Genomic DNA, 17,691 nt, shown 5'->3' on the forward strand with positions numbered 1-17,691 from the left:
GTCAAACTCAAAAATAACAGCATAATAACCTAAAAATAATGGCTCCAAATGTTCTTCTTGGTTTAATGTGAAAAAATAATGACATTATGCCTATAAATAATGGCAACACCGATTTTTTCTCTTTGATTTATTGCCAAGAACATTAAATTTTTGATATCCTTTAATAATAAAATGTCAATAACCTAAGCAAATATGAACAACCTGAAATGTCTAAAGAAAAATAAGTGTAATTTTTTTTTTTTTTTTTAATTGATTTATTTCAAATATGGATATGATACAAGCTTCCTGATGACTACTATTTGACTTCTTTGCACAACATAATATAGAAATGAAAATTCAAGGAAGCATAAAGTAATGATACACGTAAAAGAAAAGAAAGAAAAAAAAAGTCATATTTGAAAAGGAGTGAGAAGAAACATAGCTTATTAGCACTCACCCCTTTGTCTAAACCAACAATATGTACATATATACATACATACATATACACCCATATACGTACACATATATCCATTTATACACATATACAAATATATATATACACACATACATACATATACATAATTATATATACATACATATACATACATACACGCACACATGCATACATATACACATCCACATAATTTTAACAATATTCTGCCTGTTTTGTGCTTTGGTAGAGCTGATCTGTAACGCACACATAGAAATCATAAGTTGAGGCATAATATTGATCAAATTTTTCATATGATTTCTTCTTATTTTACGTCAGGAATTTCAGTTTTTTTCAGGTTATTCACATCTTTTTTGTTTGGATAGTTTGTAAAATGTAAATGATTTTATAATTTAATGTTATTTTTTGCTTATAAAAAATTTGGAGTTGTCATTATTTATAGGTTATTATGCTATTATTTGACTGGTCCGGCCCACTGGAGTTTAACCCTTTCATGCATGAATTATGAGAACCTTAGTTGAATTTTTTTCCTGAGTGTTTTTACTCCTCTTTAGGCATGAAAAAAACAATGCGATTGACATTTTTTTATGAACCTATTTTTCATGGAGTTACAAAAACGTCCACTCGGCTGAACACCAATTTTTGAAGCAAAAAAAACATGTATTTAACCCTTTCATGCATACTGGTCACTACAGTGGACAGCTATTCTACAGCTTTTCTCTTCTATATTCATGGATTTTGTTGTTTTCGTTGTTTTGTTTTTCACACATATCTTTATTACAGTTTTAAGACACTACATATCTTTTCTGACATGAATTGATAACATTTTGTAGATCTCTTCTGAGCATAAACCCCTAGAATCATAAGCCCTCCCCATAGTTTTCACACTATTTATCAGTAAATACATATTTCTGTGTGTCAAAAATTAAATGTGTGGTGTCCAGCTGAGTGGACATTTTTGCAACTTCATGAAAAATAGGTCCATAAGAATTTTTTTTTTTCAATATTATTTGTTTATGTATTTTTAAAATTTTTTTAGATTATTTTTATTTTATTTTTTTAAATTTATTTTTCAGAAGAAAATTTTCAATCGCATTGTTTTTTTCATGCCTGAAGAAGAATAAAAACACTCTGGAAAAAACTTTGATTAAGGTTCTCATAACTCGTGCATGAAAGGGTTAAAACCCATCATCAGAAAGCGATATACTGTGTGAAAACTATGAAATAAAAACATTTTTTCATGCAGCTAATCTGATGTTTTCTCACATTTTAACATACTCTAATACCAGTTATTACCCAGCCAGCATGTCCATATGGGCCCCAGAAGGGTTACAATTGGGCTGCATATAAGGGTCCCATGTGGGTTTGTCCGCAGTTTCCATGGTGGTCCCACATGTGTTTGCCCATGTCAGAATCCGAATCAAAGTCAGAATCAGAATCAGAATCTCTTTATTGTCATTGCACTAAGTACAATGAAACTGAGGCAAAGCTCTCAGGTTCAGTGCAAGAATTTACAGAAAAATATCAGTAAAACAACAACAAATATCAGTAAAAGGCACAGATATTTACATTAAAAAATAAAAAGTATTGCAAACTAAGATATTTATAAAACATAGAATTTAAGTAGTGCAAATAACATGAGAAGTAGTGCAAATGACATGAAAGATAAATATCATGGGATAAAATAGTGTGAAGAATAAATAATATGAGATATTCAGGTCTCTGATTCTGATTCTGACATGGGCAAACACACGTGGGGTCACCATGGAAACTGCGGACAAACCCACATGGGACCCTTATATGCCGCTCAATTGTAACCCTTCTGGGGCCCATATGGACATGCTGGCTGGGTACTAACTGGTATTAAAGTATGTTAAAATGTGAGAAAACATCAGATTAGCTGCATGAAAAAATGTTTTTATTTCAGTTTTCACACAGTACAGGGTGGGGAAGCAAAATTTACAATGAACATTTAGTTGTTTTTTCTCAGCAGGCACTACGTCAGTTGTTTTGAAACCAAACAAATATTGATGTCATAATCATACCTAACACTATTATCCATACCTTTTCAGAAACTTTTGCCCATATGAGTAATCAGGAAAGCAAACGTCAAAGAGTGTGTGATTTGCTGAATGCACTCGTCACACCAAAGGAGATTTCAAAAATAGTTGGAGTGTCCATAAAGACTGTTTATAATGGAAAGAAGAGAATGACTATGAGCAAAACTATTACGAGAAAGTCTGGAAGATACTATTAAAGAAGAATGGGAGAAGTTGTCACCCCAATATTTGAGGAACACTTGCGCAAGTTTCAGGAAGCGTGTGAAGGAAGTTATTGAGAAAGAAGGAGGACACATAGAATAAAAACATTTTCTATTATGTCAATTTTCTTGTGGCAAATAAATTCTCATGACTTTCAATAAACTAACTGGCCATACACTGTCTTTCAATCTCTGCCTCAAAATATTGTAAATTTTGCTTCCCCACCCTGTATATCAATTTCTGATGATGGGTTTTAACCCTTTCATGCACAAATTATGAGAACCTTAATCAAAGTTTTCACCATGGAAACTGCGGACAAACCCACATGGGACCCTTATATGCAGCCCAACTGTAACCCTTCTGGGGCCCATATGGACATGCTGGCTGGGTACTAACTTCATGCAGACAATATGCAAAAAAAAAAAAAAAACAACCCTTTTTGATTAAGAAAACTGTTGATTACAGTCTAATAACAATTAGCAATTGATTTAACATGTTACTGCAGATTAGGTTTATCAACCTAATCTGCAAAGTTACAGTACTGGTATGAATTACAATGTATTATGGGATGATGCATAAGTGTCCATTGTGTCAGCTGATATGGAACTAAAACAACAAAACCCATGAATATACAGGGTGACACAAAAAAACGGGAACTTTTAAACAATCCAATAAAACCAAGAGTGATGGAAGAAAAATATTTTTTTCATAGTAATTGAAACCTTAAAACATGCCATTTAAGAAACAATGATGGAATTTTCATTTTTTTAAAATTACAGGGTGACCCAAAAAAAAAAACGGGAATTTTTGAAGTGCATATTGGCAGACATGAGCAAGTGGCAGCACTGCGAGACAGTGACCTTGAGCAAGTAAACACACCCCCATTTTAGTAACCATTGGCGGCTGTGCGAGAATTGTTCGGTAACCGTGTGATCTCAAGATTCGGTAACGTTCCCTGGCCCCCTAGATCGCCAGATTTGTCCGTTTGTGATTTTTTCTTGTGGGGCTATCTCAAGAGTAAAGTGTACACGACTCGACCAAGAACTCTGGATGAGTTAAAACAGAGAATTCAGGATGAAATTCACAGCATCCCAGCTGAGATGTTGCAGCGGTCAATGAGGAATCTCAACAGCAGATTTCAAGAATGCATTCGTACAGGAGGACGCCATCTACAGGGTGGGGAAGCAAACTTTACAATATTTTGAGGCAGGGATTGAAAGACAGTGTATGACCAATTAGTTTATTGAAAGTCATGAGAATTTATTTGCCACAAGAAAATTGACATAATAGAAAATGTTTTTATTCTGTGTGTCCTCCTTCTTTCTCAATAACTGCCTTCACACGCTTCCTGAAACTTGCGCAAGTGTTCCTCAAATATTGGGGTAACAACTTCTCCCATTCTTCTTTAATAGTATCTTCCAGACTTTCTCGTAATAGTTTTGCTCATAGTCATTCTCTTCTTTCCATTATAAACAGTCTTTATGGACACTCCAACTATTTTTGAAATCTCCTTTGGTGTGACGAGTGCATTCAGCAAATCACACACTCTTTGACGTTTGCTTTCCTGATTACTCATATGGGCAAAAGTTTCTGAAAAGGTATGGATAATAGTGTTAGGTATGATTATGACGTCAATATATGTTTGGTTTCAAAACAATTGATGTAGTGCCTGCTGAGAAAAAACAATTAAATGTTCATTGTAAATTTTGCTTCCCCACCCTGTATATTTATTAAAGTTTTAAGACACTACATATCTTTTCTGACATGAATTGGTAACATTGTGTAGATCTCCCCTGAGCATACTCTCACCCCCAGAACTACAAGCCCCCTCCCCAGTTTTCACACAATTTATCTGTAAATACATGTTTCTTCGTTTCAAAAATTAAATGCAAGGTGTCCAGCTGAATGGACATTTTTGCAACTTCATGTAAAATAGATTCATAAGATCATTTTTATTAATAGTAGTAGTAGTTGTATGTCATTGTTTTTTACTTTATTTTTTGGTTTTTTATATAATTTTTGTTTATTTATTTTTCATAAGAAAATTTTCAATTGCATTGGTTTTTTTTTCATGCCTAAAGAGAGAAATAAAAACACACAGGAAAAAAATCTTGATTAACCCTTTCATGCACGAATTATGAGACCCTTAGTCAAGATTTTTTTCCTCAGTGTTTAGCCATGAAAAAAACAATGCGATTGAGTTTTTTTTTCTATGGAGTTACAAAAATATCCATGCATTTAATTTCTGGAGTAAAGAAACGTGTGTTTAAACCCAATATCAGAAAGTGATATGAAAACAATGAAATAAAAACATTTTTAATGCTGCTAATCTGATGTCTTCTCACATTTTAACATATTCTAATGCTAGTAATTACTCACTTCATGGAGATAATATCCAAAAAAAAAACCCTTCTTGTCTAACAAATAACAATTGATTTACACTCAAACATGTTACTGCAGATCAGGTTTATCAAGAACAGTAAAGTTACAATAATGATCTGAATTACAGTGTATGGGATGGTGCATAAGCGTCCACTGTGTTGGCTGATATGGAACTAAAACAACAAAACCCATTAATACACAAGAGAACAGCTGGAGAATAACTGTCCATCGGAGTGGACAGTGCATGAAAGGGTTAAGGTTCTCATAATTCATGCATGAAAGGGTTAAATATTAGACATTACCTAGATGCATTAAATGTGACAATAATTGGTAGACAGAACAAATTACAACAACAAACAACAATAATAATTTGTGTTTTAATTTAATAGCCCGATTAGCTCAATGATAATAGCATAATAATTTGTTTATTTTATTAGAACCTCGGATTATTGCCATAATCTATGTTGGTTTCAAAACAATTGACGTAGTGCCTGCTGAGAAAAAACAACTAAATGTTCATTGTAAATTTTGCTTCCCCACCCTGTATATTTCTTAAAGTTTTAAGACACTACATATCTTTTCTGACATGAATTGGTAACATTGTGTAGATCTCCCCTGAGCATACTCTCACCCCCAGAACTACAAGCCCCTCCCCAGTTTTCACACAATTTATCTGTAAATACATGTTTCTTCGTTTCAAAAATTAAATGCAAGGTGTCCAGCTGAATGGACATTTTTGCAACTTCATGTAAAATAGATTCATAAGATCATTTTTATTAATAGTAGTAGTAGTTGTATGTCATTGTTTTTTACTTTATTTTTTGTTTTTTTTATATAATTTTTGTTTATTTATTTATTTTTCATAAGAAAATTTTCAATTGCATTGGGTTTTTTTTCATGCCTAAAGAGAGAAATAAAAACACACAGGAAAAAACTCTTGATTAAGGTTCTCATAATTACCTCCACCAAGGAGGTTATGTTTTTGCCAGGGTTTGTTTGTTTGTTTGTTTGTTTGTCTGTCCGTTAGTGTGCAACATAACTCAAAAAGTTATGGACAGATTTGGATGAAATTGTCAGGGTTTGTTGGAAATGGGATAAGGAAGAAATGATTAAATTTTGGTGGTGATCGGGGGTGGGGGGGCCCACGGGGGGCACCACTGATCAGCCTTGGCGGAGGTCTGCGCTCTCCGAGTGCTTCTAGTTCATGCATGAAAGGGTTAAATATTAGACATTACCTAGATGCATTAAATGTGACAATAATTGGTAGACAGAACGAATTACAACAACAAACAACAATAATAATTTTTTGTGTTTTAATTTAATAGCCCGATTAGCTCAATGATAATAGCCTAATAATTTGTTTATTTTATTAGAACCTCGGATTATTGCCATAATGTCTGTTGGTTTCAAAACAATTGACGTAGTGCCTTGCTGAGAAAAAACAACTACATGCTCATTGTAAATTTTGCTTCCCCACCCTGTATAAGAGAAGAGCTGGAGAAGAACTGGACCAGTATGCATGAAAGGGTTAAATTGGGCTAAATGTGGCCCCTGAAAGAAAATAAGTTTGACACCCCTGCTGTGCACAGTCAGGTTATCTCCAGCCTCTCTCTCTCTCTCTCTCTCTCTCTCTCTCTCTCTCTCTCTCTCTCTCTCTCCATCACTGCCATACCTCTTTCAGTCACTAGGGAGAGACTGTGAACTGGGGTAAGCCTCCGCGCTCGCGCTCACAGGGTCCCACAGACAGGCTGCCAGTGTCCGGAGTCTGCACCGACATCCGCACACCGGCCTCCGGGATGGACACCGATACCTGCGCACCGGACCCATCCCGCCAGCGGAACGGGGTGGTGGGCGTCCTGTACGGGGAGTTCACGGATACGCTCAACGACAGAGTCCGGTACTCGGTGAGCCTGACGGAGCGCGCGCTGACGGTCCAGAGAATCTCGTCGTCACCCGGCCGGACTAAGGTGGTGTTTAACTTGACGGACTGTGTCGGCTGCCGGGCGTACAGAGGCCCGGACGGAGCGGATGTCGGAGCCTACTTCACAGCTTATTTTTACCCGTTTAAGAGACGCTGGATGAGCGCAGGAGTGGCCCGGCAGAGAGTGGAGCAGTGTTTCCGGGTGGCGCTGGTCCAGGACCCGCTCGCGAACCTCCAGGAGGCTGAGAGGTGGGCTCGTGCCATCAGAGACGCATCTGTCCAGCAGGCACCCAGGAGAGAGGGTCAGTAAACACAGCCACAAACACACACCATCTGACAGCAACTGGACAGCTGTTAGGACACATACTGGTTTATGGGCGTTTATACAACATATTTACAAAGCATCCACTACAAACAACCTGAGAAGTGAATGTAACTGTAAAGTCCAGACAGTGTTTTGAAGTAGATGTGGTAGACAAAACCAAGCAGTAGTTCTGAGGAAACTACATCCTGCTTTTGTATCTGCTCTGGGTCATTTATCTACACACCTGCCACTTTATTTTATTGTTATTATTTACGTCTTTTGTTGTCACTTAAGCAGTGTTTATCTTTTCACCCTTCTCTTCATTTTTATTGTATTTGATGCCTCTTGTCTTGTGTTGTCGTGATGTTTGAATTTCCACTTTGGGGGATCCATAAAGTATATCTTATCTTATCTTATCTTATCTTACCTTACCTTATCTTATTTCTTCATCATAATAAATTCTAGCCAAGAGTAAGAAATGTATTGTTGTTTTGATTCCCAGTCATCTTTCTAAGCATTTTTCTCTTCAAGACTTCTGCAAAATGAGCTTTATCTTATCTTATCTTATCTTGTCTTGTCTTATCTTATTTCTTCCTCATATATCAATCAAGAGTAAGAAATGTATTGTTATTTTGATTCCCAGTCATCTTTCTGAGGATTTTTCTTCTCAAGACTTCTTCAAAATGAGCTTTATCTTATCTTATCTTATCTTATCTTATCTTATCTTATCTTATCTTATCTTATGTAATTTCTTCCTCATATATCAATCAAGAGTAAGAAATGTATTGTTAATGTGATTTCCAGTCATCTTTCTGTGTATTTTTCTTCTCAAGACTTCTTCAAAATGAGCTTTATCTTATCTTATCTTATCTTATCTTATTTCTTCCTCATAATAAATTCTAACCAAGAGTAAGAAATATTGTTGTTTTGATTCCCAGTCATCTTTCTAAGCATTTTTCTCCTCAAGACTTTTGCAAAATGAGCTTCATCTTATCTTATCTTATCTTATCTTGTAGCTCATTCAGTCATTAATTCTCAGAATTTCACATTTTGACTTACGACTGCCATTGTTTGGCGGCTGCTGCAGCTAATGGGGATCAAAACTAACAAACTGTATTTTGGTAATTACATTCAACCAGCATTTTTGACTTCATTTTTTTTTCTTTATTATTGACTAAAACTTGGTAAAGTTTCACTACTTTTCTTTTAAAGGTATTTTACTTGTAAACCAGTGGCTATGAGTACAGACACACAGATCGATAGTATGCATCCATCTAAAGGGTTAAAATCTAATTGCTTGATATGTTAAAACTCCTGTAAATTGAGCCTTTCGGGTGAAAATATGTAAACCCACAACTGCTGACTTGCCTTTTCAAAAAGCCCACATAATACCCTGATCATAGCCTCTTCCTAAGATGCTAAAAACAGGTTTGACAGAGAGGATGCTCCCGTTCCACCTGCTCTACCTGCTGTGAAAGTTGATCCACCTGCCAGCAGCATTTACTAGGTTACATCTTCCTCATTCATTCAGGAAGCCGGTGTGAGAAATGATTCCCCCATACAGTCCCACTTAAGCAGAGCAGACACCACTGTCTTGCTTCAAATGCACAGACGACTGTACAAAACCGATCACTTAAGTAGTTAGACTTTCAACTGATCCTCTGTCAGCAGCTGCTCCAGCTTCATTATGTGTGCTGAGAAAATTCCCTTCGAGGATATAATGTTGATGGGTAGAAAATCACATCAAAACAAAGTCTGTTTTTCATCCTGCTCTTGCAGCAGCTATGTCTAATTAGGTCTCATCATGTCTTCCTCTGTTTAAAATGCAGACAGTCCTCAGGTTTCTTTGTCTTCTAATCTCATTAGTACTCCATCCCAGAATACAGTGAGATAGTAATTAACATGAATACAATATGAGAAGTGTTTATGCTGCTAATTACCCCTATCACTCATATGGGAGGAAGTCAGGCCTACTGATGCTCGCTAATGATGAAGCATTTGAGTCCATAGATGATGAGGAGGCTTCCTGCTACTGATGTCCGGATTATGACAAGCGCTGATGTTCTGTGAGGGGCCAGGCCATATTTGTTTTCTTCATATTGACCTGTTTAACCCATGAAGACCTATTGCTACATTTGTGGAAGTTCCCAAATGAATTTTTCTCTATATGTAGCCTTTCTTAAGTGATTTATCACCGTTTACTATAATATTATCTTCTGTATTTTGCATTTTTTCAGTCAAAATCAGGTATTTTCCTATATTTAATTCACTGACCATATAGATGTTCATTAAAGGAGTGATATTTAGCATTTTTTAAATGGAATTATGCATTATAAAACATTTCCCTGTGGTCTACACAAACTGTAAATGCTATGTGTGGGTCTGAATTCTTCATTAATTCAACTCCACAGGTCCATCTTCAACCCTATTTCTGAGTAATGACACCAGAAAGGTTGTTTTAAGTGCTGGCCCTTTAAATGCAAATGAGCCACCTCACACCCCGCCCCCTTCAGGTTGTTGACTGTGCTGCTCTGTCCTCTTCAACCAACAACTGAACATTTTAGGTAATCGGCTTGGATTTTGCACATACAGTCGTGGAAAAATTATAAGACCACCCCTTGTTTTCTTCAATTTCTTGTTCATTTTGATGCCTTGTACAACTAAAGGTACATTTGTTTAGACAAATATAATAAGCTTTCCCCCCCCCCCCCCCAGGTGCTGCTCTGTCCCGTTCAACCACTTGTGTTCGTTAATTTTACTAACAACTGAACATTTTAGGCAATCGGTTCGAAGTTTGGACATATTTTCAGTTCAGGACTGCAACTGCTGCTGCTGATAAACAATTATAGCGTACTCGGAGAAATGTTCACCGGAAGTCTTGACCTTATATGTGGAAATCTAGGCTGGCGCTAGCCTATTGCCACATCGCCATTGGTGATGCATTTTCCTGATTGGCGAAGTTGTTTTCAACCCGTGTAGCCACAGTGGCGAAGGTATTTTTTAGTAAAATCAACCAACATCTCTGATCAAAAATGTCCGCGCAATAACCAAAGAAAATAACAAATGCGGTCTCCGCTACTGAAGAGCACTGCCGAGAGCGATCAGACTCACCCGAACGTTTCCGATTTTTTACGAATTCACACTGCACACGTCACTTGTAGGAAGTTACCGCTCGTTCAAGTGAAAACGAAACTTATGTCTCATTTCTCTTTTCTCTTCCTGCTGAAGCTTCGCTTTTAAACCTTACCAGCGAAAACGCTGCAATATTAGTATCACATTAGTGTTGCGTCCGTCGTCTCCATATTTGTTATTACTGACTTTCATCTTTTTCTTCTCAAAAAACTTTACTCTTCTTCCTGGTATTTGTCCAGTATGGTTAATTAAGAGCGGCGCCCCCTGGTGGATTAATTGAGAAACGCTCATTCCAACACATTAAATGTCAGTAGAAGCACTTTTTTCCAGTCAGACTAATGACAACGACAATAAAATACATTTACAAAAGGAACGAAGAACTGGAATGGGATTATTAAGTACTAGTATCAGTACTCAGTATTGGCAAGTACTCAAAAGTCAAATAGTTGAAAAGAAGTCAATTATCTGAGATATCTAAGTTTAAATTAGTAATTAGTCCATGTACATTCTAGTCTGGGCAGGAGTACTTTCTAGTCTAAATAAAATAATTTCAAGAGTCCATATCTGTCCATATTTAATTACCAAATGACTTTATGATAAATCATGTCTCACTGGTAAATTTATTTTATATTGAATCCCATAGTGAATCTCATGAACATCAGTGGTCAGAATAATTGTATTTATGAGTCTATCATTTATTGTTTTGTTATACATTAGATTAGAAATAAAAATAGTTTAGATGAAAATGTTGACTTAAGTTAATTTTTTATGATTTTTTTTGTATGAAACTGAAGCCCGATTGAACATATTTTTAAGCTCAAAATGCACCAGAATTCAGGAAAAAGACTTCATTTTTCCCAAAATTTCCTGGGGCAGCTATGCTCGTCGCCGCGGTCCGCTACGCGCCTCACTGCAGGGACCCAGACTGGACCCAGACTGGCTGTGGCTTTTATGGCTACACTCATTTCTACTAATGTAGCCACAGTGGCTGTATCTTTCATTTTCCTAGTGCAAGCACAGCAAATGTCATCACGTAACTAGTTATAGACATAACAAATTAAGAAGGAATTAAAACGGGTTGTAGAAATCCATTCGATTTTTGCCAGAGTGAATATAAAGATACCTTTCCAGCATCTGGAGGGTTCAAATTCAAACTTTTTGAACTATTAGGGTCCAAATACACAAATAAATGTACCAAAGACTAATAAAAGTGGGTTTAGCAAAATATGACCCCTTTAAAGCTCAGACTCATGTTGAGGGTTATTACATGAAAAACAGGGAAAACTGAAGAAAAAAGGACTTTTGCTGCAAAAATATTAATAACTGAATGTAAAAACACATGCTTCCATCCACTGTCAATTCTTAAGCTCCATGGGTTTTACTGGTGAATCAATATTGTAGAAGATGACGGTGTTTCCATGTTCACTACGGAGCCTCTGAATGTCCAAATGTGTCATATCTGATGACCATGATAAGATGACAAACTGTATTTTATATCAGTTATTTACATGTATTGATAGTATTATTGGATCAACAGCTTTAAACATTTTAGATCAGTAGATGCTTTTGGTCAGTGGTGGATCTTTGGGTCTTTATGTGTTAAAATATACAGGAGGTGTGCGCTCTCTGGCAGCCAGCGCAGTTCAAAGATGAAGCGGATATTTGACTTGGCAGTGACTAATTTGGAATGTTGGTCGCTGAGGACGGAGGAAAGTGTAAGTAGCGGGATGAGGAATGAGGTAGCCCTCCTGGTAGCAGCCTCCAGGTGTACACTGCAAACACAGAGAGGTAAATAAAGACTGGGCTGTGTGTGATGAGGCACATCCAGCCTCCCTCTGGTTGGCTGCCAGCAGGAGTTGGGTTTTCAGCCCTTTTTTTTTGCCAGGCAGGCAGATGGGAACCTGCTGGGCGGCCCTTGTTGCTGTCATCTCACTGGATTCATCAAAGGACTCCAGGTTGGAAGGTGTTAAAATGTCAATTTACTCATTTTAATGAACCACGTAAGCCAAATATCAGTTTCTAGAGTCAACCCTCATTTCCTACTTTTTTTCCCCTTGCTTCCTTTGAACACCATCTCAGTGATGGTGTGATCATATCATTAATTTATTAGATTTTTTTATCATTCCAGATCCAGGGCAACCAATAATGCAGTATTTAACTGAATATATCAGGAGTTTTAAATGACTTATGTCATGCTGTTGCTGCTTTACTGCCTTGTCGTAGAGGGTGTATGAAAGTCAGTGTGATTCACTAATCCTTCATAGTGTATTTACCTCAAAGTTAATTGCATGTCATCTCATCTAGCATTGCAGATGGAAAGGTTGGATTAAAAGTGCAGTTGCAATGCAAGATTTGTATTTAGACAACGTGCTATCTCAGTGATGCACGTTCCCTAAACTGCCAATTGGGAAATGGTTTAACCCAGAAAGACCCAGTGTTGCATTCATGTCAGTTTCCAAATTTATTTTTCTCTCTATTTAACCTTTCTTAAGCGACTTATCACCATTTATACTAATATCCTCTCTATTTTGCACTTTTTCAGTGAAAATCGGGTATTTTCCTTTATTTAACCCTCCGGTATCCCATCCAGCAAGGCCCTTACTAAGCACCAAGTGTGCCTTTTTGGCACACTTGGTGCTTTTTCAATTTTTTCATACAGTTTGTTTTTCATTCTTTTACACTTTTTTCTATTTCATCAACTTGAGCCGTAAATAAAAATACCAAATACTCAATAATTGTCACATTTTTTAACCCTTTAAATGCCGTGTCTGTAATGTAAACAAACCATTTTTTTGGATGCAAAAAAACACAAAAAATGTATTTTTTTTCCAGTAAACTACATAAAAAGTGGATCACATGTTATTTAACTTTTGCAGCCTGGCATATGTCAATGATTAACTCCAACATCGGTTAATTTGCATTATTATTTTTGGTGCTAGGTTAAATGTTCAAAAATACTAGCATCTGTCACCAAGTGTGCCAAAAATGCACACCTATAAATCGAAGTATTAAATATTATATATTGATTCATTTTTCTGCTCTAATTTGATTTTATTTTTGTAAATCAAGGTCAGCCCTAATCATACATATCAAATAATCATTCATTTTACATTTTTTTTTAACCCTTTAAATGTTCTCTTTTCATCATGATGTCACTACATTTTCTGATGCAAAAAACAAAATATGTTTTTTTTTTTGTTTTTTTGTTTTGTTTTTTTCAAAATACTACATAAAAATTAGATTACAAATTATTTGATTTTTGCAGCCTGGCATATGTCAGTGATTACCATCAACATTAACAACGTTAATAAATTAATTTAGACCCTCTCCTCTCAAATGAAGCCCAGATATTAGTAAAAGCATGATTTATGCCTTAATAGCTTACGGATCAAAAACAGTGGTTATAATGGAAGAAATAGTGCATTTTAGGCACACGTGGGAGACAGATGCTAGTCTTGTAATTTTCTTTTGTTTACATTGTGCACATTTTAGTTGATGGCCAGAATTTTAAAGATCATGCAAAATGAACAACTTTTGAATTCTAACCTGATTTAAATTGTGAAAAATACTATGAAGTTTTTTAACACAAAGTGCAAAGTGTGCCTAAAAGGCGCACCCGGAGGGTTAATTCACTGATCAAGTACTTTAATTATCATGCTGAGATTATAGTTGAGGGTTATTATACCAAAAATAGAGAAAACTTAAGACAAAGGGACTTTTTCAGTAAAATCTATCATTAACTAAACATAAACCAAGTGTGTCCATCCACTGTCATTGATCAAAGTCCTTGGGTTTTACTGATGAATCAATGTTGTAGAAGATGACGGTGTCTCCACGTTCACTGCGGAGCCTCTGAACGTCCAAATGGGTCATATCTGATGACCATGAAAAGAGGACAAACTGTATTTTACATCAATTATTGACATGTAGGATTAGTGGATCAACAAGTATTAAACAGTTTAGATCAGTAGATGGTTTTGGTCACCAGTGGATGTTTGGGTCTTTATGGGTTAATTAATACGTGCAGGTACAGTTTTCAAAGTTGGTTCGGGTGAGGTTGTATCTCCGCTACTTAACCTTGATGTAGTCTCACAGGGTTTTTAGTCTTACTTCAGGTTCATTGGGGTGAATGAGCTGTAAATAATGAAGTGAATATGATATGATACAGTGCTGTGCGTGTTAATGGCCTTCTATTTCCCATGGTTTGAGGCTCCACTGTGACGCCGCATGCAAAGCGATGAGATGACGGCTACTTGTTGTGACTTTTACTCATCTAGTGGCTGCCTGCATTGCTGCCGGCTGTATCCTTCACTTTTTTTTTGAGCGGCTGGTAGAAGGCGAGTTATAGATTGAGCATTTATTAATACATTACAGCAGGGGTGTCAAACATGCAGCCCGTGGGCCAAAACCGGCCTGCCAAAGGTTCCAGTGGGATGAATTTGAGGAAGTACACTGAAGATATTAAATGTTAAGGGTGTTTAATTTATTTTAGTTCATGGGCCACATACAGACCAAATGTGATCTCAAGTAAAGGAAAAAAAAGCATAAAAACCAATAATTTTCATCTTGGTTTAATGTGAAAAAAATATGACACTGCCTATAAATGACAACTCCAAATGTGTCTTGGTTTGTCGTGCAATAAAATAACATTAAATTATGAAAATATTTACATGATTATACTGTCATTTAACAATAAAAAGTGAAGAACCTGAACAAATATGAACAACCTGAAATGTCTAAAGAAAATGAAGTGCAATTTTAACAATATTCTGCCTGTTACTGAATGTTTAGTGCCTTCGTAGATGCGATCTGTAATACACATGTATAAATGATAAGTTGAGGCATAATATTGTTAAAATTGCACTTATTTTTCTTAAGAAAGTTCAGTTTTTTCAGGTTAGTCACATCTTTTTTGTTTGGATAGTTTGTAAATGTCAATATTTTCATTATTTAATGTTATTTTTCAGTACTAAAAGAGAGAGTAAAGTTTGGAGTTGTCCTTATTTAGAGGTCATTATGCTATTATTTTACTGATCAAATTGGGCTGAACGTGGCCCCTGAACTAAAATGAGTTTGACACCCCTGCGTTACGGGATTTCACAGTTTTTTGGTTGTATTTGTGCTACAGCTTTCATGTATTTTTCCCCTTAAACACCTCTGAGTCTATATCTGACCCTTAAAATTAGCTAATGACTCCATGTTATCCCATTATGAATGTGTGCGTCGGGGTAACCAGCTGGGTGGTGGATATAAGAGGGAAAGGACGAATGAGCTGTGCTATTTTTAACTCCTACAAAAAACAGGTGTGTGTCTGTCAGTGTGTGATCTCTCCTCCCTGGGGTTCGGCAGAAGACTTTGTGGCTTCTTGGTAAAAAGGAGACAAGAGCTGAATGCATCACCAGGCGACCTTTCACCCCCAGTGTCTCGGTTCTCCCTGGAGGCTTCATGTTGTGCTCTGTGACACAGGGCTGTGATGGCCTGTCAGCACCCCCCAGTCTGGTGATGCCTCGGTGGACACTGGGGTTTGTTCTCCTCCTCCTCCTTCTTTTGTTCCTCTTCTCCCTCCTCCTCCTCCTCCTTTTCCTCTTCCTCCCCCTGCTTCTACTCCTTGTCTCCCTCTTCCTCTTTCTCTTTCTTCTGCTCCTCTTCTTCTTCCTCCTCCTTCTTCTGCTCCTCCTCTCCCTTCTCCTCCCCCTCCTCTTCTTCCTCCTCCTCCTCTTCCTCCTTCTTCTGCTCCTCCTCTCCTCCTCCTCTTTCTCCTCCTCCTCTTCTTCCTCTTCCTCCTCCTGCTCCTCCTCCTCCAGACACTCGCCCAGCCTCGGAATGCAGCTTGTTTGCAGTCACGTCAGTCCAGTCTGAATATAGTGTAACTCCTAAACAAGACAGCCTTCACTGAATAGCCCACATATTTGTTTCTGCTCCAGAAGCTTTTTTTTTTTTTTTTTTGAGCGGTTTCGTGTTTTAACAAATCCCACCTGTCCTGCCGTCTGGGGAAACCGGAGGTAAATGGTATCTCTTTTCAGTTCCAATCTACATAGCGATACACTTGATGCCACCTGAGATGATAAAGTGACTCTTCTCTGTCAGCTCAGCACTTGTTGTCACCAAACCATTGTCACATCCCTTCTGTCTGTCTCCACCTCGCCTGGGTTTGTTTACCTACCTGTAAACTGTGAAATATAGAACACACGCTGCAAGTTTCCAGTTTGCTTCTCAGTGTGATGGGCGTGAACTTCCCACAGGTATTTCACTCCACATCACAGGAAGATTTCAAAAACACCCTATTTCTGTCATCCACATTCTGCAGCTATATTCCAGTCTGGCCTTCTGCCTCTTATTCAGCCCATGGAGGAATGTCCGGGAAGAAGACATTTTCAGAGACAGGACGGGATCAATACAGTATCGAGCTGCTTTTAAAATGTGTCTCTCAAGTTGAGCAGACAAACTGGCTTCAAAAACAACCACAAACTATAGCTTAAACATGCTATTTTGGTACATGTATTTTTAGATTTCACATGAATATATTAGTATTTTTACTCCAGTACTCTGTATTTTGAGACGCTTATACCTCCTACCTATACCTTCCACCTTATATTCTTAAATATTTTTACGTTTTTCTGCAATTTCATTGCATAACTGGTGCAATGACAATAAAGTCTATTCTATTCTATTCTATTCTATTCTATTCTATTCTATTTTAATCTATTCTATTCTATATTTATACATCTCTGAGGCCATTTTTTTTTAGCTCCATTCACTAATTACATTTAAGATGAAACAGTTGATAGTATACAATATACTGCTTAAGACTATACCAGGTCTTACAAAACGACTTCTCCAAGTAGTAATTTTTATTCATTTACTTCTCACATGGTTTAATTTCAATACATTTTCATATCACTCCACATCTCATGGTGAGAAAGATTAGAGAAAAAAGTCCAAAAACTGAGAGCAGATTTATGCATAATGACTTTTTCTTATTTCCTCTCCCATTAATCACATGACAAGTCATTAGATTTATTCGATGTTCCTATATTAAAACTGGATATAGCGGCTTCAGCAGTAACACGCTATTTACACTCCCGTGCTTCATTATTAATAACCTAAAGGATGTCATAGATTATATACCAACCACTAATCCTATCAATAACTTTAAATAATTCATGTAAAATACAGTTTCTCAGCTTTTCATTATCATTACATGCATCTTTTTTGTTGGTGAACATGAAAACGCCGTCATTTTCTGCAACACTGATTCACC

The 17,691-nt window shown here is 36.8% G+C and overlaps 1 protein-coding gene across 1 annotated transcript in view; it reads left to right on the plus strand.

The window, feature by feature from the left end:
• The first annotated feature begins 6,781 nt into the window (after positions 1 to 6,781).
• sphk1 (sphingosine kinase 1) overlaps positions 6,782 to 17,691 on the plus strand; it is a 38,080-nt gene continuing 27,170 nt past the window's right edge. The window contains exon 1 of the mRNA XM_030142183.1: positions 6,782 to 7,296. Coding sequence (XP_029998043.1) covers positions 6,870 to 7,296 — 427 coding nt within the window. The 5' untranslated portion in view covers positions 6,782 to 6,869. The remainder of the gene's footprint in view (positions 7,297 to 17,691) is intronic.

The sequence above is a fragment of the Sphaeramia orbicularis genome, chromosome 8 (assembly GCF_902148855.1).
Source record: "Sphaeramia orbicularis chromosome 8, fSphaOr1.1, whole genome shotgun sequence".
Taxonomy (NCBI): domain Eukaryota; kingdom Metazoa; phylum Chordata; class Actinopteri; order Kurtiformes; family Apogonidae; genus Sphaeramia; species Sphaeramia orbicularis.